Source organism: Bos indicus, chromosome 22, assembly GCF_029378745.1.
Source record: "Bos indicus isolate NIAB-ARS_2022 breed Sahiwal x Tharparkar chromosome 22, NIAB-ARS_B.indTharparkar_mat_pri_1.0, whole genome shotgun sequence".
Lineage (NCBI taxonomy): Eukaryota > Metazoa > Chordata > Mammalia > Artiodactyla > Bovidae > Bos > Bos indicus.
Window position 1 is genome coordinate 56,320,382 of NC_091781.1, and position 20,826 is coordinate 56,341,207.

At 54.0% G+C, this 20,826-nt stretch overlaps 1 protein-coding gene across 1 annotated transcript in view; it reads right to left on the reverse strand.

The window, feature by feature from the left end:
- Window positions 1-15,825, reverse strand: part of CAND2 (cullin associated and neddylation dissociated 2 (putative)) — a 28,427-nt gene extending 12,602 nt beyond the window's left edge. The window contains exons 1-8 of the mRNA XM_070776901.1: window positions 15,674-15,825; window positions 10,511-10,654; window positions 7,190-7,344; window positions 6,365-6,488; window positions 4,532-4,797; window positions 3,034-3,139; window positions 2,712-2,854; window positions 249-541 (exon numbers count right to left, since the gene is read on the reverse strand). Coding sequence (XP_070633002.1) covers window positions 249-541; window positions 2,712-2,854; window positions 3,034-3,139; window positions 4,532-4,797; window positions 6,365-6,488; window positions 7,190-7,344; window positions 10,511-10,654; window positions 15,674-15,741 — 1,299 coding nt within the window. The 5' untranslated portion in view covers window positions 15,742-15,825. The remainder of the gene's footprint in view (window positions 1-248; window positions 542-2,711; window positions 2,855-3,033; window positions 3,140-4,531; window positions 4,798-6,364; window positions 6,489-7,189; window positions 7,345-10,510; window positions 10,655-15,673) is intronic.
- Window positions 15,826-20,826: the final 5,001 nt, after the last annotated feature.

Below are 20,826 nucleotides of genomic sequence, written 5' to 3' on the forward strand. Positions count from 1 at the left end.
TGAACTTTTTCAAATGTGAATGGGGTACCATATTCCCCTTCCTGCGGCTTCTACCCTCTTAGAATAAAACTGAACCCCCTTTCTGTGGCCTGGAACCCTACTTGTGCTATTGGCTATCTGCCCGAGACTATGCAGTCCTGGCACTTCATACAAACGACCAGGCACACAGCAGGTGCTCAATAGATGGGGGGCAGTGGGCAGAGGGAAGGGCTGTGAGGTGGGGGGCAAGGGGGGATAGGCAGGCACACCTGTCCTCGCAGCATCTGGAGGTTGCTGCTGGTCTGGGTGGGCTCCTCCATGACCTCCAGCCACCCCTTCGGGGGCCGCGTCTGCCGCAGCAGCACAATGTAAGCCCCGAACACGTCGGCCTTGACGTTCTCCTCGCGCTCCTTGAAGCGTTGGATGAGCGCGGGCGCCAGGGCGCAGTGGAAGTCAGGCAGCAGGTCGGGCCGAGAGTCGATCAGGGCTGCCAAGCACTTGGCCGCTGCCCGGCGCACCTTCCAGCTCATGTCGTCATCATCGCTGTACTCCTCCTCGCTCTCTAGGGCAGGAATCAGGACACCCGTGGAGCCCTGTGCCCAGAGGCGGGGAGCCGCCAGCCCCACCCAGGTGGTCTTCCAGGACAGAGCGGGTAAAAAGTGAGGGGGCAGCGAGGAGGGCTCGGGTGGGGCTTCCCCTTTCCATGTAGCCCGCCAGGCTCCTCCGTCCATGGGATTCTCCAGGCAGGAGTACTGGAGTGGGTTGCCATTCCCTTCTCCAGGGAATCTTCTCGACCCAGGGATTGAACCTGGGTCTCCTGTATTGCAGGCAGATTCTTTACCTCCTGAGCCACCAGGGAAGCCTCCATGGTCACTACTTATAACTACTAAGAAGTTGCTGCTTAGTTGCTGAGTTGTGTCCAACTCTCTGAACCACCAGGCTCCTCTGTCCATGGGGATTTTCAGGCAAGAATACTGGAGTGGGTGGCCATTCCCTGCTCCAGGTTAATGAGGACCTGCTGTGTGCTGGGGATGGTGCCAGGCAGGGAACTAGCTGGAGGTAAACCAGGGTACCCCCATCTGCCTCCCTTGATTGTTGTGACTGCATCTGGGAAAAACTGACTCCCAAGTGAGGATTTAGGAGATCCATTTGGGGCACAAGACCTGTCCTTTGGTTTTAGGACTGGCTGTGTGATGTTTTATCTACTTGGCTTTCAGAAGGGAGGCGAAAGTTCCCCCGCCCTGGGCAGGATTCTGATTCTGGTTTCCAAGCAGGACTACGGATGAGAGAAGCTGTGTTTGCATGGCTCTTTGCTCTCCAAGCTCCCCTCAGAGGCCAGAGCTCATGTCTTCACCACCCCTCAGGAATGAAGGTGTCTTGAGGCTCTTTTGTAGATATGAGTAAGGCTCAGAGAGGGTGAGAGATTCTCCTGAGGACACAGAGCTAGAAACAGCAGAGCTGAGTAAGGCCCACCCATACACATGGCGGAGACATATAGGAGGCTCAGAAGAGGACGGTCCTACCTAGGGACACCCCAGCCACAGGCTCAAAGACCAGCGTGTTCCTACTCACTCGGCTCTGTAGAGAACTCAGACTCAGAGCACTGCATCTGGACAAGCCATGGTGGCCCAGGGGGATGGTCCCCCAGATGTGCCTTGTCAGCTCAGCAGATGGTCCCCCTGATGGCCCCTTGTTTGTTATCTCCACCCCATGTCACTCATGGAGAAATATCCAGAGCTCCTAGATACTAACAAGAAAATGTCCAGTCTCCTTGGCCTGCGACTTGAGGCCCCTACATGCCTGTCCAATCTCATCTCCTGCCACCGCATCTCGCTCCGAGTGCCCCACCGGGGCCTAAGTCTCTCGCCTCCATCAGTGCCTCCAGGGTCCAGGGGCATCCCCCTGAGTGACAGACAGGACCACAGGCACAGAAGGAAAGAAGCTATTGAGTCCATTCCCCACCGAGGCATCTCTCCCTGTCAGTGCCAGTCAATCCATCATCAGAGCTTCACGTGGCTGGGGTAAAGCAATGGCTCTTGGACACTGTAATTCAAAGGGTACAGAGGGACTTCCCTGGTGGTCCTGTGGCTTAAGAATCCACCTAGCAATGCAGGGGATGCAGATTCGATCCTTGGTCAGGGAACGAAGTCAAGATCCCACATGACTTGGGGCAATTAAGCCTGTGCACCGCAACGGAGCCCACATGCTCTGGAGCCTGCACACTGCAATGAAAGACCCCGCATGACACAGCAAAGATCCCACGTGTGGCAACCAAGACGATGCAGCCAAATAAATTTTTAAAAAAAGGTACAGAGATGGCAGCATGAGATGGGGGAGTCTGGCAGACATAGCTTCAAGCCCCACCTATGCCACTTCCTAGCTGTGTGATCTCAGGCAAATCTCTAAGTCTCAGTCTTCTTGTCTGAAATATGGGCATGATAATAAATATCAGGTTTTCCAGGTTCATCGTAAGGAACATGAAATAAGAGGGCACTTTGGACATCACGAGATGCTCAGTAAACAACAGCTATCACGACTCGCTTGTGATCTGTGCAGTCAGAGAGTGCGGGGATGACAGAGGATCTAGATTTCCAAGGGTGGGACTGGAGCCCCAGGAAGAGTTGGGATCAGGATGGGGGGCACCAAAGGTGTCCCCTGTCTTCGGCTGCGGGATTCATGGGGAGGCTGAACCCGTTTCCACCCACCAGCCCAAGGACAAGGTGGCTACCCACCTTGCTCACTGAACTCGCTGTCCTCAGTCTCCATCTGCTCCTCGTCCTCGTCACTGTCGTAGTTATAGTTGGGGTCGTGCTTCACATACTGGAGGCAGAGGCTGGTCACGTTGGGCACGTGAGGGCCCATTTCCTTGGGGCACCTGTGGGTGGGATGGGGGAGGCTCTGCTGGACCCAGGCAGGACAGGGTGGGGGATGAAGCCCAGGGGTGAGCCCCGAGATCTAAGTGCTTTGAGACCAGCATCTTGTGCCCACTCCATCCCCACCAACTTCTCAAAGAAACCCCAGGGTCCCCATTTCTAGGACCCCCGCTGCACCTACTTCCTCAGGAAGGCCTCAAAGGCCTGGAGGCAGGACTCCCGAAGTTCGTCATCGTCCAGGTTGCAGAACTCCTCCACCAGGGGCACCAGGCGGTCCAGATGGGCCCCTGCAGGACCAGGTGGGTCACTGAGGCGAGGCCAGCCCATCTCCTGGGCTCTCCCAACCCATGGCAATCAGCCTGTGCCTGTCCCTGCCACCTTGGCCACTGCAAACTGTACCTCAGAGGCTTCAGCAGATGTGGGTTGTAGCCCTGACTCAGCCCCATCTAAGCTATGGGACCTTGGACACAACACAACCCTTGTTTAACCTCAGATTACTCATCTTCACAGTAGGGAGAACAGTGCCCACCAGCCAGAGTTTGTCAAGATTATGGATAAAATGCAGATAAAGATCTGCCTGGCACAGAACAGGCACTCAATAAGTGGCAGCTGTTGTCAAAACTATTACTCATGTTCTTGATTATTCCCTGTGCTAGGCTGCAGCCCTGGGTGAGGAAAGTGAGGAGACGGGCACCGCTCTTATAGACCAGGCCAGAGGGGCCCCCTGCCTGGTCCCTGGGCTTCATAAGGAACTCCAGCTAAGCCCTTCTCCAGCTACACCCTTCCCTACTTTCCTGCCCAGTCAACCCTGAACCCATGTCCGGTCCTGTGCAGGTCTCTTTTCCAGGTCCACGCTTCTGAGGGTGGCTGCCATTGGGGAAACGTGGACAGATCTGGACTGCAGGCTGGGGTCTCCATGTGTGCTTGTAAGGGCCCCTGCAGGGAGAGGGCCAGAGGGGCAGGAGGGCACTGTGGCCACTCACTTACACTGCCTTGTTCTAGCCCAGACTAACTCCAAGGAGTTTGAGAATAAATTCAAACCTGATCGCTGAATTCCATTTCTAAAAAACTAACCTCTGGTGACAGAAAGGAGATCAATGGTTCCCTAGGGTGGGGCCTGGGAAGGATGTGCTGCAAAGAGACACAAGGAAAGTTCTAGGGGGTGATGGAAACGTTCTGCATCCTGATTGTGGTGGCAGTTTCACTGGTATATGGAAAGGTCGAAACACACTGAAGTGCACACTTTAACTAGTGTGCTGTGTTGTACACACGTCATCCCTCAATAAAAATTTTAAAAAAATTAAAACCTTGTTAATCACCTAGGTTGTTATTAAGGTACAGTTGTCAAAATAGGACGACAAAACATATTTTACTTAAGTCTGGGGGCATGACTTAGAGTTACCCGCGCGAGCTTCTGGGTAGGGCTCAGAAGCAGGTCAAGCTCAGGGCCCACCTGGCTGCCTCTTGAGCCCACCCTTTCTCTTCCAGGTGCTCCAGCCCCACCCCGGCCCCGCCCCTCTCCTCCGCACCTCCCCACCCAACCACATCCCCTAACCAAGGAGGTAGCGCACCCAGGCCTTGCCCCTTAGCCCAGGGCCCGCCCCTCTCCTAGCGCTCCGTCCTTAGCCCCACCCCCCGCCACGGGGCCCCGCCCCTCACCGTGGGCCCCGCCCCCTTACCCAGGCGGTGGCCTGCCTGGCGGCCAATGCTGCCCAGACACTGGATGAGGGTGCGGATCGCCGTGGGGCTGGCTGGCGCGCGTGGGCCGGGCAGCTGGTCCAGCAGGTGGTCGGCGAGCTCCACGAAGAGGTCGGTGCTGCAGGCGGCCGCCAGGTGGCCGAGCGCCCCAACGGCCCGCTTGCGCACGGCCAGGCGCGGACTGCTCAGCTGCGGCAGCAGACAGTGCAGGAGGCTGGCGTGGAAGGCGCCCAGCGGAGCGCCCAGCCTGGGGAGCCGGAAGGGGCGTCGGGCGGGGCCCACCCGGCGGGCAGCCTGGGCCAGGCACCTCCCCTCTCCCTATGGGCTCCTGGCTTCTTCCCCGTTATGACAACCCAATGGCCCTAGGTAAACAGGAAGGTACCCTGCAACTGTGTGAAGTGATTACTTATTATCACAGGAGAGGAAGCAGAGAGGGGAAGGGTTTTGCTCAAGCCCACTCTGCCCACCTGGGGAGGAAGCCAGATGTACTGGGGCTGGGGGACTCCAGTGAGCTTTCCCGACTTTCCCCGAGTCTGGGCCTTGCCTCAATGCTCATCCTCACTCACTCACACTCACTGAGGCCAGACCGATCTCCAGGGTACCTCTGCCTAACTCCTCCAGTGGCTCCCCTGTGCCCCTGGGATGAGCTGAGCTCCGGGCTCAAGGCAAGAGGGAACGGCAGAGAATGGTTTCTGCACACATAAACGCAGCCCATGCCCACCCTGGCAGCTCCCATCCCTCCTTCAAGCCAGGCCTGTGCCTTTCCCGTCGCATACATGAAACCTTTCCTCTCACTCCACACATACACATTGACCTCACCCTCCCATCTCTCTCTGTCCAGCACAGACCTCTTTCCTGGGTTTCATTTATTCATTTGCTCACCTACTAGAAAAGCTATGACACCCTACATGATACCCCACAACCTCCAGGGACCCCATGTCTTCGATGGCCTCTGTCCTCTGGGCTGAGGGCAGCCTCCCCATCCAGGGTCCCCCTATGCCCGCCCACGCCTGGCCAAGTCCTACCCACCCTTGAAGAGTCAGCTGACTAGACTCGCTCTGGGAAGGTTCCCCCTTCCTCAGTCGGGTGAGGGTCTCCTCCTCCGAGCTCCTACTGGTCCTGCTCTTAGCCGTGCTGCTGTTCTTACTGCACTCACAGGTTTACATGTCTGTGAGCTTTTCCCTGCTGCTGCTGCTGCTGCTAAGTCACTTCAGTCGTGTCCGACTCTGTGTGACCCCATAGATGGCAGCCCACCAGGCTCCCCCGTCCCTGGGATTCTCCAGGCAAGAACACTGGAGTGGGTTGCCATTTCCTTCTCCAACGCATGAAAGTGAAAAGTGAAAGTGAAGTCGCTCAGTCGTGTCCAACCCTCAGCGACCCCATGGACTGCAGCCTTCCAGGCTCCTCCGTCCATGGGATTTTCCAGGCAAGAGTACTGGAGTGGGGTGCCATTGCCTTCTCTGGAGCTTTTCCCTAGAGGCGGCCAAGACCCAGCCAACTCCATCCTCCCAACACTGGTCTAGCACCTGACATTTTTCTGGTAGGTGTTCAAATCTTGAGAAGCTGAATGAATACTTTAGAAAAGTGTAGTGCAATTGAAAACACTGGCCCAGCTATTAGGTTCCTCATGTCCTGACTGTAGTGAGGAGAACTCGTTGACAGTCAAGTTCTCCTGGGACACTACTGGGGCAATTAAAGGCCCCTGAGCACAGGGCCTGTGGTACAGTAAGTACCTGCTCTGTGAAGCTGAGTCCCTCCCTATGCCTTTGCCACCCCTCCCTGCCATCCTCATTGCTCAGGGTGGCCTCCCGCACCTGCTCAACATGTCAGAAAGGATGTCCAGGGCTTCCAGCTGCACGGCCACGTCCTCCTGCTGGGCGATCGCACTGGTGAGCTGGCCGGTGATCTTCCGGCACACGTTGGAGGCCAGGCTGGAGCCTGCACAGAGCGCAAGGTGGGCGCGGTGAGGCCCAGGGCCAGCCTCCACCTGTGGCTGGCCTTTGCTCTGGTTGCATTCCTGAGGCCACATCCCCCACCCCACCCCCAAATGGTGCTGACCAGAGAAGCCAGGACGTCCAACGTCCAAGGTATGACCCAGGGTCCGGCCAAACTAAAGGAGACAGCTGGGGAGCTGAGGAACCGAGGGCAGACCTGCTGGCTGGCCCACCTCACATCTGACCCCTGTGCCCTCTGCCTTCCAACGAGGAGTCTTTCCCAGACCCCTGGCGGCCTGGAGGAGCCAGATGACCATGTTCTGGCCAGTGAGATACAGGTCAGTGTCTTCTGGGGAAACATGCACTTTTCTTATAAAGGGCAAGAGACCTGGGGAGAGACTTTAGCCCTGTCCTAACTGAGCTTCTCGGTAAATTGCTACAAAAATGGAGTGGCTGATCCCTTCCGAGTTAAGCGAGAAAAGCAACTCCCCATGTCTTCAAGCTGCCATTAGTTAGACTGTGTTAACTGCAGAGTCTAAGAGCATCTCTGAAACACAGCCATGAAGTTAAGCAGACGTGAGTCTGAATCCTCTGCTATTTACCAGGCTGACCTTGGGTAAGTCCCTAAACCCCGCTGAGCCTCTGCTTCTTCAATCATAAACTAGGACAAATAACAGAAGCATCTGGTCCCTGGGACCTGGGTACCTGTGGCCGCAGTGGGGAGCTCCGACAGGACGGTCTTCAGGCCGATGCCAGCGATGTCTCGGAGCTGCTCCTTGTCTGACCGCATGTTGGCACAGAGGGCATCCACGATGGTCTCCACCTGGTACTCCTTCACTTTGCCCACCAGAGGACCCAGGCTGAGCAGGGAGGGAGGGACTGTAAGAGCCCAGGCTCAGCCCGAGTTGGGGTACCTCTTAGGTCCCTTCAAGGCTGTGGGGCCACATGTGCTGAGGAAAAGACTCAGATCAACAAGGGACTCCCTATTTTGCCAGAAAGAGAGGGACCCACCCTCTGGCTATGCTGACCTCATTCCTGACGCCTCTCAAACCTGCATCTCCTCCTGGATGCATCTCAGCACATGGCTAAAACATCCAACCCAGGAACCTCAGTTGGAAACCAAGGAATGCCCCAGAGCAGGGTTCTCAAACTTCCACATGTATCACAATCTCCTAAAGGACTCCTTCAAATAGAATGAACCCCAGATTTTCACACCACCCCAGATTTTCAGACTTAAGGGGTCTAGGTAGGGGCCTGAAAATTTACATTTCTAGCAAGTTTGCGGTAGATGGTCCAGGGACCACACTTTGAGAACTTCTGCCTTAGAGGCTTGCTTCTCCAAGTGTGGTCACAGATCAGCCTCATCAGCTCTATCTGGAGACGCAGAGATGCAGAGCTCAGGTCCCACCCGAGAGCTCCTGGACTAGAATCTGTGCTTCAACAAAACCGCCAGGTGACCGGAAAGCACATTAAAGTTGAAGAATCGCACAAGGGCTCCCAAGGCGGCTCGGTGGTAAAGAACCCGCCAGCAAATGCAGGAAACACGGCTTCGATCCCTGATCCGGGAAGATCCCACATGCCTTGAAGCAACTGAACCCAAGCACCGCCACCACTGAACCTGTGCTCTGGAGCCTGGGAGCTGCAACTGTGGAGCCCGCACGCCCTAGAGCCCGCGCTCCACAGTAAGAGAAGCCACCGTGATGAGAAGCCCGTGCACGGCAACTGGAGAGTCGCCCCCGCTTTCTGCAGTTAGAGAAAGCCCGTGCACAGCAGCAGAGACCCAGCGCAGCCAAAAATAAATAAAATTAATTTCAAATTAAAAAAATAAAAACCGCACGAGACACACTGTTTCTCAGCCTTAAGTCTGCACTGCCGTCACCTGGGGCCTTTTAAGAACGCGTTACCCAGGTACCAGCCCTAGAGTGTCTGAGTTAAATGGTTTCAGGTGTGGTCTGGACACTGGGGAGTTCTGTGGTTTTTTTTTTTTTTTTTTAATTTCCCAGGTGATTCTAATAGGCAGTCAAGGCTGAGGACCTCTGACCTAAGAGTGGTTCCCAGATGGTGGTGTACATTAGAATGCAGATTCTTGGGTGCACAGCCTCATCTGCCTGCCCCGGCCCCACTTCTGAATCAGAATCCCTGGGTGAGGAGCACACAGTTTAAACAAGGGGCTCACATGTCTGCAGCGCACACCAGTTTGCAAAACTCAACTTCTTTCTCCATCTAAGAAATCGCGGGTCCTCCCACTCAACCTCATATAGCACTGGTTCCCAATAGGGGTAATATTGCTCTGAGGGGTATTTTGGAAATTTACTGGCAGGCCTTCTATTAGTTATGCTCATCATTGCTATTTAGATGGTACTTCTGGCTTTTATTGAAGGGAGAGAGGGGAGGCCGGGTGTGACAGAAAGACAATATTGCGAAACCATGTTTCTTGTCCTGCTGGAGTTTCTAACATCCCACAGAGCAGTCACACAGGTAAAAAGTCTTTCTATAATTATCTGAGTCCAAAATGAAATTATATGTAATTTCATTTTACATATAAACACAAAAATACTTTTTTGTACCATTTTAATATATACTCTAAAATTTCCAAAACATGCAGGTATCAAGTAACTTGAAGGAAGATTGTAGTTTGTTGTTCTGGGAAACTTTACCAGGAGATGGTCACCATTTCAGAAATCTCCTAAAAGCAATGCCACTGTGCTGGTATTTGAGTCCCCAGCATCCGCACCTGTCTCCACCTGCTTCCTGCCTCAGCGCTGACAGGAAGCCTACACTCTGGTGCAGGCTTCCCATAACTTTATTACACGGCTACCATCAATGTGCCTGAGCATTTATGCACTGAAACACACACGATCTTATTATCAACTGCATTCCTCTTCTTTCTTTACGTGCCGGTTTAGGGCATTATATAAAGTGTTTTGTAATCATGGGTAGAGGTAGGTTCTAGTATGCATGAAGTTCATTTCATGGTAAGAAAAGAGTATTTCAGATTATATGTTATAAAGAGGGGTTACTGCTTTTGCTAGTAGGAAACCAGTCCACATGATCTCAATTCCACTGTCAGAGGGATGACCAGACCACAAGCCTGAGCATGTCTTGTTCCCCAGTGAGACTCTTTACTGAAATCCCCTGCTCTTGGGGTCAAGTTGAAATTCACTACCAGCCTAGGATGCCAGGATCCAGCCCACAGAGTACTGTTTTGAGAGACAGTGCCCCAGTTCTCTGTTGACCCCTGCCATTCCTCAGTCTCCTGCCCACCCCAGCACACACACGCACACACGTGTTCTGAACATAACCCATCTTGCTTTTTCAACTCTGGGGGTAACCAGCAGAGGTCTCAGGACCACACATCATGAGGCCAATGGCAAAGACCCCCGTGTTCTTTCACCCCCACCATTTCTGTACATGCCAGCCTGACTTTCCAGCTGCCAGCATTCGCATCTGTGTCTGAGGGTTTTCTCTACTTGGAGATATCAAGGAATGCATAACCCCCTGCCTACCCCAGGAGCAGCCCTCAACCAAGGAAAGCTGGCAGCTGGGACCCCCCTGAAGGTCTTGTCCTACAATGCGTTCCAGGGACCACCCCCTGGCCCAGCAGGGTTAAGCGCCCCTAGCCCACAGCGGTACGCTGCTTGAGAAGTCATGTTTATTGCTTTTCTTCCTTCCCTATGGCCCCACCAGCTTCCTGGGATCTCTTCCCTAATAAACTTACACGTGAACCCCTGCCACAGGGTGTACTTCCAGGGGAACCCAGAGCAAGGCACTGTCCAGCTCGACTGGCACTCTAAGGAGTTGCTTGGTCATGTCTGACTCTTTGCGACCCCACAGACTGTAGCCCGCCAGGCTCCTCTGTCCATGGGATTCTCCAGGCAAGAATACTGGAGTGGGTTGCCATGCCCTTCTCCAGGGGATCTGCCTGACCCGGGAAGGTGCTCCAAGAACTTCTCAGCCAGTCTTCTCCCAGCGGCTGGACCCCAAAGGGGCAGGGACCCTCTGGCTCCCAGCGGGGCCAACACTTACCACTTGACTGCCAGGTTCTGCACCTCCCCGTTCTTGTCCTCCAGGAGCCGGAGCAGCATCTTCACCACCTTGCGCTCACTGTCCTCGTCCAGCTGGATGGAGTCCTTCTGAAGCTCCGACATCAGGTCACTGGTGGCCATGAACCTGGGCAGGGAGGGCGGAGGGGCATTGCCGAGCAGGCCCCGGGCCCTGGTGACTTGGGCAGTACCCTTACAGTTTCTCCCAGGAGCACACCTTGATACAAAGGGGCAGTCAAGAGCAGGTGGATTATCTGGGCTGTGGGCACAGCTAGGTCATCACAAGGAGTCCTGTGTGTGAGCATGTACTGACTTCCAGATTCTCTTGTCTGAATACAGCTGGGTCTACAGTCTATGGTTTTTCCACTAGTCATGTACGGATGTGAGAGCTGGACCGTAAAGAAGGCTGAGCACCAAAGAACAGATGCTTTCGAACTGTGGTGCTAGAGCAGACTCTTGAGACTCCGCTGGACAGCAAGGAGATCAGACCAGTCCATCCTAAAGGAAATCAACCCTGAATATTCATTGGAAAGACTGATGCTGAAGCTGAAGCTCCACTACTCTGACCACCTGATGTGAAGAAGCCGACTCACCGGAAAAGACCCTGATGCTGGGAAAGACTGAGGGCAGGAGGAGAAGGGGACGACAGAAGATGAGACAGTTGGATGGCATCACCAACTCAATGGACACGAGTTTGAGCAAGCTCCGGGAGATAGTGACGTGCTGCATGGGGTGGCAAAGAGTAGGACATGGCTGAGCGACTGAACAATAGCTTCCAGTGACAGTACCTGGCTCAAGGGGTGACAGCTGCCTCTGGAGGTGGACACACACTCTCCAGGCCTGCAAGATCTCCCCAGGCCCACTGCACCTGCTTACTGGCTCTTGCAGGCACTTGACAGCAGCAAGACGAGATGCAGTGAAGTCCAGATCAGAGAGTGGGCGGCCCCAGAAAAAGAGTCAGGCTTTTGATCCCCCACCAGCCTGGTTTTCTAGCTTTAGCAAGTCAACCAAGAATCTCCCCCAGCCCTGCACCTCACAACCTGCCAAGCCAAGGCTCCTAGGGCAAAACTGATCACAGTAGGATTCCAGCCTCATCTTTGCAGGCTCAGACCTGCTGCTGGATGTCACAGTGGGCCCCAGGGCCCCTCAGGCAGGAGGGCGCTTGTCAGTGTCACAGCTGTTTATCTTTAACAGCTGGGATAAGCCTCAAGCTGCTGAGAGAAGGAAGGAGGTTAGGCTGGAGGCAGGGAGAGGGTGGCAGGGTTGACAATGCCCACCTCTGGGCCTGCCTGCTGCAGAAGCAGCAGCCAAGGTCAGATGAAGGAAGAGATTTGGATCTGAGCCAGGACAAGGCTGAGGGTATGGGCTCCCCAGGTGGCCCAATGGTCAAGAATCTGCCTCCCAATGCAGGAGACGCAGGTTCGATCCCTGGGTTGGGAAGATCCCCTGGAGGAAAAAATGGCAACTCACTCCAGTATTCTTGCCTGGGAAACCCCATGAACAGAGGAGGCTGGTGGGCTACAGTCTGTGGGGTCACCAAGAGTCGGACACGATTAAACAACAGCAACAAGGCCTGCGGTAGCCACATGCACTCCTAAGTCTGTCCAGCTGAAGGGATGTTCAGAGAAGGCAGGCGGGACCCTGAAGCTGAGTTTCTGCTGCAATTTGTAGAGACCCAGCTCAGCCTGGCAACCCAAGGGATGTGCTCCTTTGCCCAAGATGGGCCTCCTGCCCCTTTCTTTCTTTTCCACCTATCGAACTCCTATTCATCTGCCAAGGGCCCAACTCAAATGTCCCAGTCTTGGGGAAGACTCCTCTCACCATCCTGCCCTATCCTCCACCCACAGTCTCTAAGCACACTTGGTCTCCCTGGACAGGAACCTCTCGGATACCCTGCTCCCCTTCATTACAGCACCTCTCACACTGCACTACAAGCTTGGTTACCAGTGTCTCCTCCATTTAACATGAACTCATAGAGGCCTGTCAGTTCATCTCTGAGTCTCCAGGCCCAGCAAACAACTAGCCCAAAGAGGCCCTGAGCGGGCAGGGTGAGGGCAGGAGGGGGAGGAGGGTTAGAGTCAGCCCCTAACAGAGCTCAGAGCCAGAGAGCTGTGTGGAGATCCAAACGCTGAAACCCATTCGTCTGAAACATGCTCCAGCATTTCAGACACTGCCAAGTTCCTGCAAATACTCAGCTCTCAGACATATATTAATACATGTGTATATGTGTACGGTGGTGGTAAGAAGGGCAAAGAGGAAAGGGTATAACTTGGTAGATAGGAGCTTGGGCACTGAAGTAAATATACTGGTCATGTCACTTACCACCCAGGTGACCTTGAGCAACTGGCTCCTCTCTCAGCCTCAATTTTTCCTTTTACAAAAATGGGACTTTTCTTTGCCCCACTTCATAACATCCCTGGGAGGTTGTAATGGGACAACCAGCTCTTAGCATGAGGCAGGTGAGGAAACTAGGCTCAGAGAGGTTGCAAAGAACCCAGTTGCATTGTCACCCAGCAAGTTGGGAAAAGAATCAGCCTGCCATTCAGCTCTCCTGGCTCCTCAACCAATACTACTCTGTGTTTTCAAGAAATGATGTAGCAGGGACTTCCCTGGTGCTCCAGTGGCTAAGACTCTGCTTCCACTGCAGGGGGCCCCGGTTCCATCCCTGGGCAGAGAACTAGATCCCACAAGCTGCAACTAAAGATCAAAGATTCCGTGTGCTCCCACAAGGTGAGACCCGGCATAGCCAAATCAACAAAGAAATATTCAAAAAAATGATGCAGGAATTCCTGCAAGATCCCTCAGTTTACTCGTTTCACTGCTGGAGACTGAGTGGGAACAGAACAGCCCCCTGCTCACAGAGTGGGGACTGGGAACTACGGGGATGGAAGATTCCCTCCACCTGCCCAGGACCCCCACTTGCAGTCACCACCTGCCTCCAGGAGCCAGAGGACACAGTCTCAGTTTCATTCCAGAGAAACCCTAGAGGCGACTCAGCTGAAACACTGGGCCACATGGGTGCCTGGACAGCTGGTCAAGCAGGACCCAGCCCCCCTGGTATTTGGACTGTAAAAATAGACACCATCCTCATATGCTTGGGGGTGGTTTTAAGTGTTCTCAGGACCGCTGGCAGAGCAGACTGGGCGGGCTTCTCAGGCTCCAGTTGGCAAGGCTGATTCCCTCTCCTGGAGCCTGGCCCCAAGGCCCTAGACAGTGGGGCACATCCCCTCGGCCATCGGCCGGCTGTGTGACCTTGAGCAAGTCACTTCACCTCTCCAAGCCTCTGGAGACCAGGAAGAACAATCACGACCACGCAGGCAGACGGGAGGACTGAATGAGATTATACTGGACAACAGGGAGCCTGGGACACAGAAAACCTTCACTGAGCACCTGCTGTATACCCAGAACAGCCTCCGAGACACAGAAGGAGAGTATACAGTCCAGTAGTCCAGGGGCTCCGGGTCTCCCAGGCTCCAGAAGAGAACGCAGCAGAAACGTAGGACGGGCACTGGAGGCATCCCAAGGAGGCGATGACTGAGTAGGAGCTAGCCTGGTGAAGCAGGGAAATGAAGGGACAAAGAACTTCCAGGTAAAGGCCCAGAGCAAAGAGACGCTGCAGCCTTCTGATATGCACAGGATCACAACAGTGTTCCTGGGGCTTCCCTGGTGGCTCAGGGGTAAAGAATCCGTCAGCCAATGCAGGAGATGCGGGTTCGACCCCCTGGGTCGGGAAGATCCCCTGGAGAAGGAAATGGCAACCCATTCCAGTACTTGCCTGGAGAATTCCATGGACAGAGGAGCCTGGCGGGCTACAGTTCACGCAGTGGCAAAAGAGTCAGACACAATTTAGCCACCAAACAGCAACCACAAATTAAGCATTCACCTGGTGCCAGCATCCCACATATAGCTAACTCTTCACACCAACCCTCCAGGTGAGTTGCTATTATCCCATTTCACAGAGCTTCTGAGACTCAGAGGGATTAAGCAGCTTGTCCGAAATCATACCGCCAGTAAATGACTGGAGGCAGGATCTGAACCCAGGACTGTGGCTCTGAGGCTCTACTAAAGCGGGGTGTCTACTAAAGGGGGGCTGTGGAAGAATGAGTTGCTGAAGGCGGGGGTCAGAGCAGGAGGGCAGGGCCTCAGTCTCCTCCCTAGTCAAGAATCAGACAGCCTTGCCGAAATCTCATCCTCTGTGTTAGACTGACCTGGATGTGGACGCAGATTCTCCACTTCCTAACTCTGTGACCGCACCTGAGCCCTTTCTGCCTCTGAGCCTCACTCTCCCCATCTGTAAAATGGGGTAACTGACCGAATGCTCAATGGGTAGGCGTGGCTATCTCCTTTGAAAATTTCTTATAGCTCAGAGGGTCCAGAACAGGCTCCGTGATCATGGGCCAACCCTTTTTCCCCTCCTTGGGCCTCAGTTTCCCCAGAGGAGGAGGGGGTTGGAGTTTTTGTGGGAGTGGCCCACAAAAACGTAGAAGCCCCCATCCGAAGCATCACCTACCCGCGTCTGCAAAGCCACTCAGCCCAGCCCCCTCCCGCAGGCAGGGTCGGAGCAAACCCGCGAGGGGAGGGAAGGGGAAAGGTTACCCCTCTGAAGTGCGGGGGTGGAGGTGAGGTCGCTGAGAGGGGGCTGAGCTGAGGGTTCCAGTGAAAAAGTCAGCCCTGGGGGCTGGAGTCCCGGGAAGGGAACGGGTTTCAATGCGGAGAGGAGGAGGCAGGAGAGGCCGAGGGCTTCAGCGTGGGTTGAAGAGGAGGGCCGGGGCCCGTGGCACGCGCGGAGAAATGCGGGCTTGGGCAGAAACGCAAGAGAGGAGAAGTAGAGACACGGGGCGGCCGAGGGCCGAGCGGTGGGACGGGAGGCAGGGGCTGAAGTTTGCGCGGTGGGAATCGCAGCTGGGCTGGAGTCCCGGAGAGGGCCGGGCAGCGATCCGCGGACAAGGGGCGCCCTCCCAAGCCCCGAGCTCCGGAGCGGGGCGCAGAGGCGGGGAGGGGGCGTCTCGGGGGGCGGGGTGGAGCTCCGGGAGGGATGCGAGGCGGGGGCTGCAGGGTCCCGGGGGGCAAGGACCGGAGCTCCAGGAGGGGAAGGCCGGGGGTTCAGGGCGGGGCGGCCCGGCGCGGAGCCCCGCCGCGGGCGCACCTGAAGTCCTTGTCGCTGGACGTCATCTTCTCCAGGAGGCTGGAGATGTGGAAGGCGGCGGTGCTCATGGTGGCTGCGCCGCGGGGCCGCCGGCGGGAGGGAATATGGCGGCGCGGGCCCCCTCCCCCGCCGCGCGCTGGCTGCGCTCAGCGGACAGAAATAGCCGCCCCCGCCCCGCCCCGCCTGCCGGCGCCGCGCTCGCCGCGGCCGCGGCCGCCGCTGCGGGAGGCAGCAAGTGGCAGGCGGGTGGCGGGAGGCGGGAGGCGGGAGGGGCCCGCCGAGGGGCTCGCGGATCCCTCCCCGGCGTCCTTGTAGCAGCCGAGGGCCCATCACCGCTTGCACACTCCCGCGGACGGGGAGCTCACCACCCCTCAGCGGACAGCTCCTCCCTACAATTCCCCGTGGTACCCTGGATCCTGCTAGCGAGACACAGTCACGGTGACCAGAGAGTCTTAGGTGGGAGCCCCCACCTCGGTCAGTTCTGCTCCTGTGAGGCCTTGGCCAAGTTACTTGACCTCTCTAAGCCTCAGCTTTCTCATCTGCAGGCATTCCAGAAACAGGAGCTGCTATTGTCGGTCAAGCCAACCAGCGCACTTCCCATGCGGCCCACCCCAAAGCCAGACAGGGTATGAGGAGTAGTACCCTGTCGCACCAGGCCTTCTGCCTGCCTCATTCAACCCAGGACATCACGGCCGGCTTCTTCATCTTACACCCAACGCAACTGAGGCCATAGAGGCAGAGGGGCTTGCTGCAAGTCACACAGCCAGTCAATCTGGGATGGAATCAGGACTGACCCCAGACTGGGCAACAATTCTTAAATGAAGCGGCACAGTTTCTCCTCAGGTAGGTACAAGCTCAGGGTGGCAGGATCTATAGGAAAACAGGTAGAGCAGCAAAACTTCTCCAGGGCTTCCCTGGTGGTCCAGTGGCTAAGAATCTGCCTGCCAATGCAGAGGACGCAGGGTCCATCCCTGATCAGGGAAGATCCGACATTCCTCAGAGCAGCTTAGCCTCTGTGGGACAACTGCTCTTGAGCGGCGCTCTGCAGCAAGAGAAGCCACTGCATTGAGAAGCCCCCGAGCTAAATAAATAATATATACATGTATAGATATAGATATAGATATAATCAATTGTATTTTTTAACACTAGCAAGCGGGTACTCTTTCTGCCCCCTTCTGATGCCTATGTCAGAAGCTTTCTCTATCTCCTTTATACTTTAATAAAACTTTATTACACACACACACACACACACACAAAGAAATTCTCTAAACAGCCAGGAGGCTATTGGCTCTTGGAAAAGTGAGTCGTGTGTGCAAGACAACCCTGGGTTCAAATCCCCACGAAGTTGCTTTCTGACTGTGACGCCTTGGGATAATGACACAACCTCTCTGAGCTATGATCGCCTCACCCTTGTAAGAAGGGGATAAAGGAAATCTTTATTTGATAACACACTTCTTGGGTACCTGTTATTATGGGCTTCTGGGCTCCAGAGCAGCACTGCAATGCTGGAAATTTTCTGTATCTGCACTGTCCCATACGATGGCCACCAGTCACATGTGGGGCTTCCCTTGTGCCTCAGTGGTAAAGAATCCGCCTGCCAATCCAGGAGACACAAGAGATGTGGGTTCGATCCCTAGGTCAGAAAGATCCCCTGGAGAAGGAAATGGCAACCCACTTCAGTATTCCTGCCTGGGAAATCCCATGGATAGAAGAGCCTGGCGGGCTACAGTCCATGGGACCGCAAAGAGTCGAACATGACTTAGCAACTAAACACCAACAACCACAAGCTATGTATAACACTAAATCACTTTATGGCTGTTTATAATATTAAACCACTTCTTTCCGGGATGGAGAAAAATGTCTGGGCTTGAAGCAAACAAGGTTAAACTCTTGTTCTGTTATATCTTTTTGTTCTGTCACATCTTTGGGAAGTGATCTAGGCGGGCAGCTCCAGCCCTGTAGGGGGAGCCAAGGAGCCAAGCGGTGAATGTTCATCTGTGCGTGCTCAGTCATTTCAGTTGTGTCCAACTCTTTGCCACCCCATGGACTGTAGCCCTCCAGGCTTCTCTGTCCATGAGATTCTCCAGGCAGGAATACTGCAGTGGATTCCCATTCCCTCCTTGAGGGGATCTTCCCGACCCCAGGGATCGAACCCGCTCCTCTTACATCTCCTGCACTGGCAGATGAGTTCTTTATCCCTATCTCCACCTGGGAAGCTCTGAGTTTTCGTCAGTCTTTACCAAAGAGCCGGGCTGTTAAACACAGGGGGGATATGGAGGGAAACTAAGATGTGGTGAAGAACAACTACTTTTGTGAGAAGACAGAGCTGAATTTGAGTCGCCTCTAGCTGTGTGACCTCGGGCAAGTGGCTCAGCCCCTCTGAGCCTCAGTTTCCACATCTATAAGATGGAAATAATAGCACCCACACAAGAAGGAAAAGCTCTTGGCTGAATGCCAGGCACAGTTGTTTTTATTATTGTTACAGCTTGTAGAGGAGACGCACATTGAGTCGGATGGCGGAGGGAAGGATTGTGGGAACAGAGGAGAGAGATGGGAAGTGTGAGCCCAGCCTTGAGGAGCAGATACATCCTCCAGGCAGAGATCCGGGCCAGTGTTCCAGACACGCATGCTTGTATCCTCACAGTCTCAGGCTCCATCATAGGGTGCCCTGCATCCGCTCCTCATACCTGCAGGACAGGTGTGTCCTGTGACGTCTACCTGGGCTTGAGCCCAGTTAGACACTGCTCACAGGAGTGTCACTGCCCAGAGCTCTTAGGAGAATTCCCAGGCTGAAGGCACTGTGTCCTTCCAGCATGGGTGAGACTGTTCCAAACATTTGGGTCTTGGATCGGAAGATGATCTCAAAAGCCGTTTTTAAAATCTCCCTCCCTCCCTATTTCCTTCCTCCCCCGCTCCTTTCTCCCTCCCTCCTCTCTTCTTTCTGTTCTTTTTATTCATCATAAAGGTTAACGATTTGCACATTTATTAAAAGAACTTTATGACTACCTCCTCAAGCACAGAACTATACTTGCAAACCCAACAGCAAGTATGGGACAGGATGACCAAGGCTGACACAATTCACAGTTGGAAATTTTGCAGCAACAGTTCCGGCCGGGAGTCTCCTGATACCCAGTAGCTTAAATACAGGCTTCAGATAAAGCAATGGAAGCCACAGTTCGGACACTAGGGTAGGACGAGACTGCCTTTCTCCAGGTGAGTTCAGTAACACTGCATGCTCAAAGACTGTTTTTATGGAAACGTCCTAATGTCCACGGAAGTAGAAAGAATAATATTGATATAATAAACTCCAGCGTATGATCCCCTAGCTTCTGCTGTTCTTCACGTCGGTTGATTGTCCTTCCTGTCTCCCCCTCCCACATTTTCCCCAAAGCTGGAGTGCTTTTAAGCAAGCAAATCCCAGACCCAATGTCCTGTCACCAGGAATTGCTTCAGCCTGCCATGCCAACAGATGACATTTTTACATAGCTGCTGTGCCAATATCATACCTCACAAAAATAACACTAACCTTTAAATAATCGAATATTTAGTCCATATTCAAGTTTCCCAGATTGTGTTAAAGATGTCTGTTGGCAATTCGTTTGTTAGAAGGGTGTTCACAAGATTCACTGGGCTCCGATTTCTACAACTACGGCACTTCATAGATTTTGCCTTCTGGATGGCCTGTACGGGGCACAGACACACGAAATGCATCCTGCCCCTTCTAAAAAGCTCCAGCTGTGTGCTGGACACAAAGTAGCTCACAGTAGGCCCTCAAGATAGCCCTGCAAGGTGACGCTGAGCAGGTGCTCCCATCGATAGCCCCAGGACCCCCACTTCAGCTAAAAAGAAGTCCACTCTGATCTGATAGAATGCCTTAAAGTTTACTTGTCAAGAGGATCGTTCTGCTTAAAAAAGAAATTAAAAGCCACCTAAATTGAGTCTGAATCCCATATTTTGCATTTGTCAGAATGTCCCAGGGTGGACTTTTTCACCACTCACCCCTCCCACCTCTTTAAATTTGTTTGACGAGTACACGCTGTTTTATTTATTATTTATTTTTGGCTGTGCTGCGTCTTCAGCGCTCTGCGAGGGCTTTCTCTAGTTGCGAGGAGTGGGGGCTACTCTCTTGTGGAGCATGGGCTTAGTTACTCCATGGCACGTGGAATCTCCCTGGACCAGGTATCCGTTTCCCCTGCACTGGCAGGCAGATTCTTTACCACTGAGCCACCAGGGAAGTCCACCCACCCCCTTTTTTGGAAAAAAAAAACAAAACAATTTTAGCTCTTGTCTTTGTTCTTTAGGGGGGGCATTGAGACACTGGTGTCTGAGAGTCAGAGGGCTCTCAAAATGACCAGGTCCAACTTTTGCCTTCAGCTGCAGAGGTTTTCCACAGGCCCATTCCATATTTGAAACAACTGAGGCCTGGAGGCCCAGGGTGAGTCAGGCTTAATCTAGATGTAGAACTATTTTCAACTCCATCTCAGATTGCATCAAATACACCCATTGTTTCTTAAAGAATATGGAATTGCAAAGGCCAGAGGCTACCTCTTCAAAAGTAGATTGACACATACAGGAGCTTCTAAGCTAGGTTAGGTTGGAGTTTCTCCATGGAGCAGTGAAAAAAGTCCTGCCTTTGGAGTTGGGGAAACCTGGGTTCAAGTCCCGACTTGGCCATATCTGTTATGTCACCCTGAGCAGTCCCGTACTCCTTTGGTTCTCACTTTTCTCATCCATGAAATGGGGCGATAGTTCCTGTTTAGAGCATTCATTTAAGAAATGTTTGAAAATGATTAAGACAGGCCCTGCCGTCAGAGGCATCCATTTGGTGAGTAAGTAGAAACTCACGTCAAGAACTGGGCTTGGGCTCCCCTGGAGGCTCAGTGATTAACAATCCACCTGCTGACGCAGGAGACACGGGTTCGGTCCCTGATCTGGGAAGATCCCACATGCCACACAGCCAGCAAGCCCGTGCATCACAACCACTGAGCCTGTGCTCTGGAACTCGCACGCTGCAACTACTGAAGCCCGAACACTCTAGAGCCCGTGCTCCGAAACAAGAGGGGAAGCCACCGCAACGAGAAGCCTGCACACCACAGCTAAAGAAAAAGCCGTGTGGCAACAAAGATCCAGCACAAATTAATTAATTATTAATG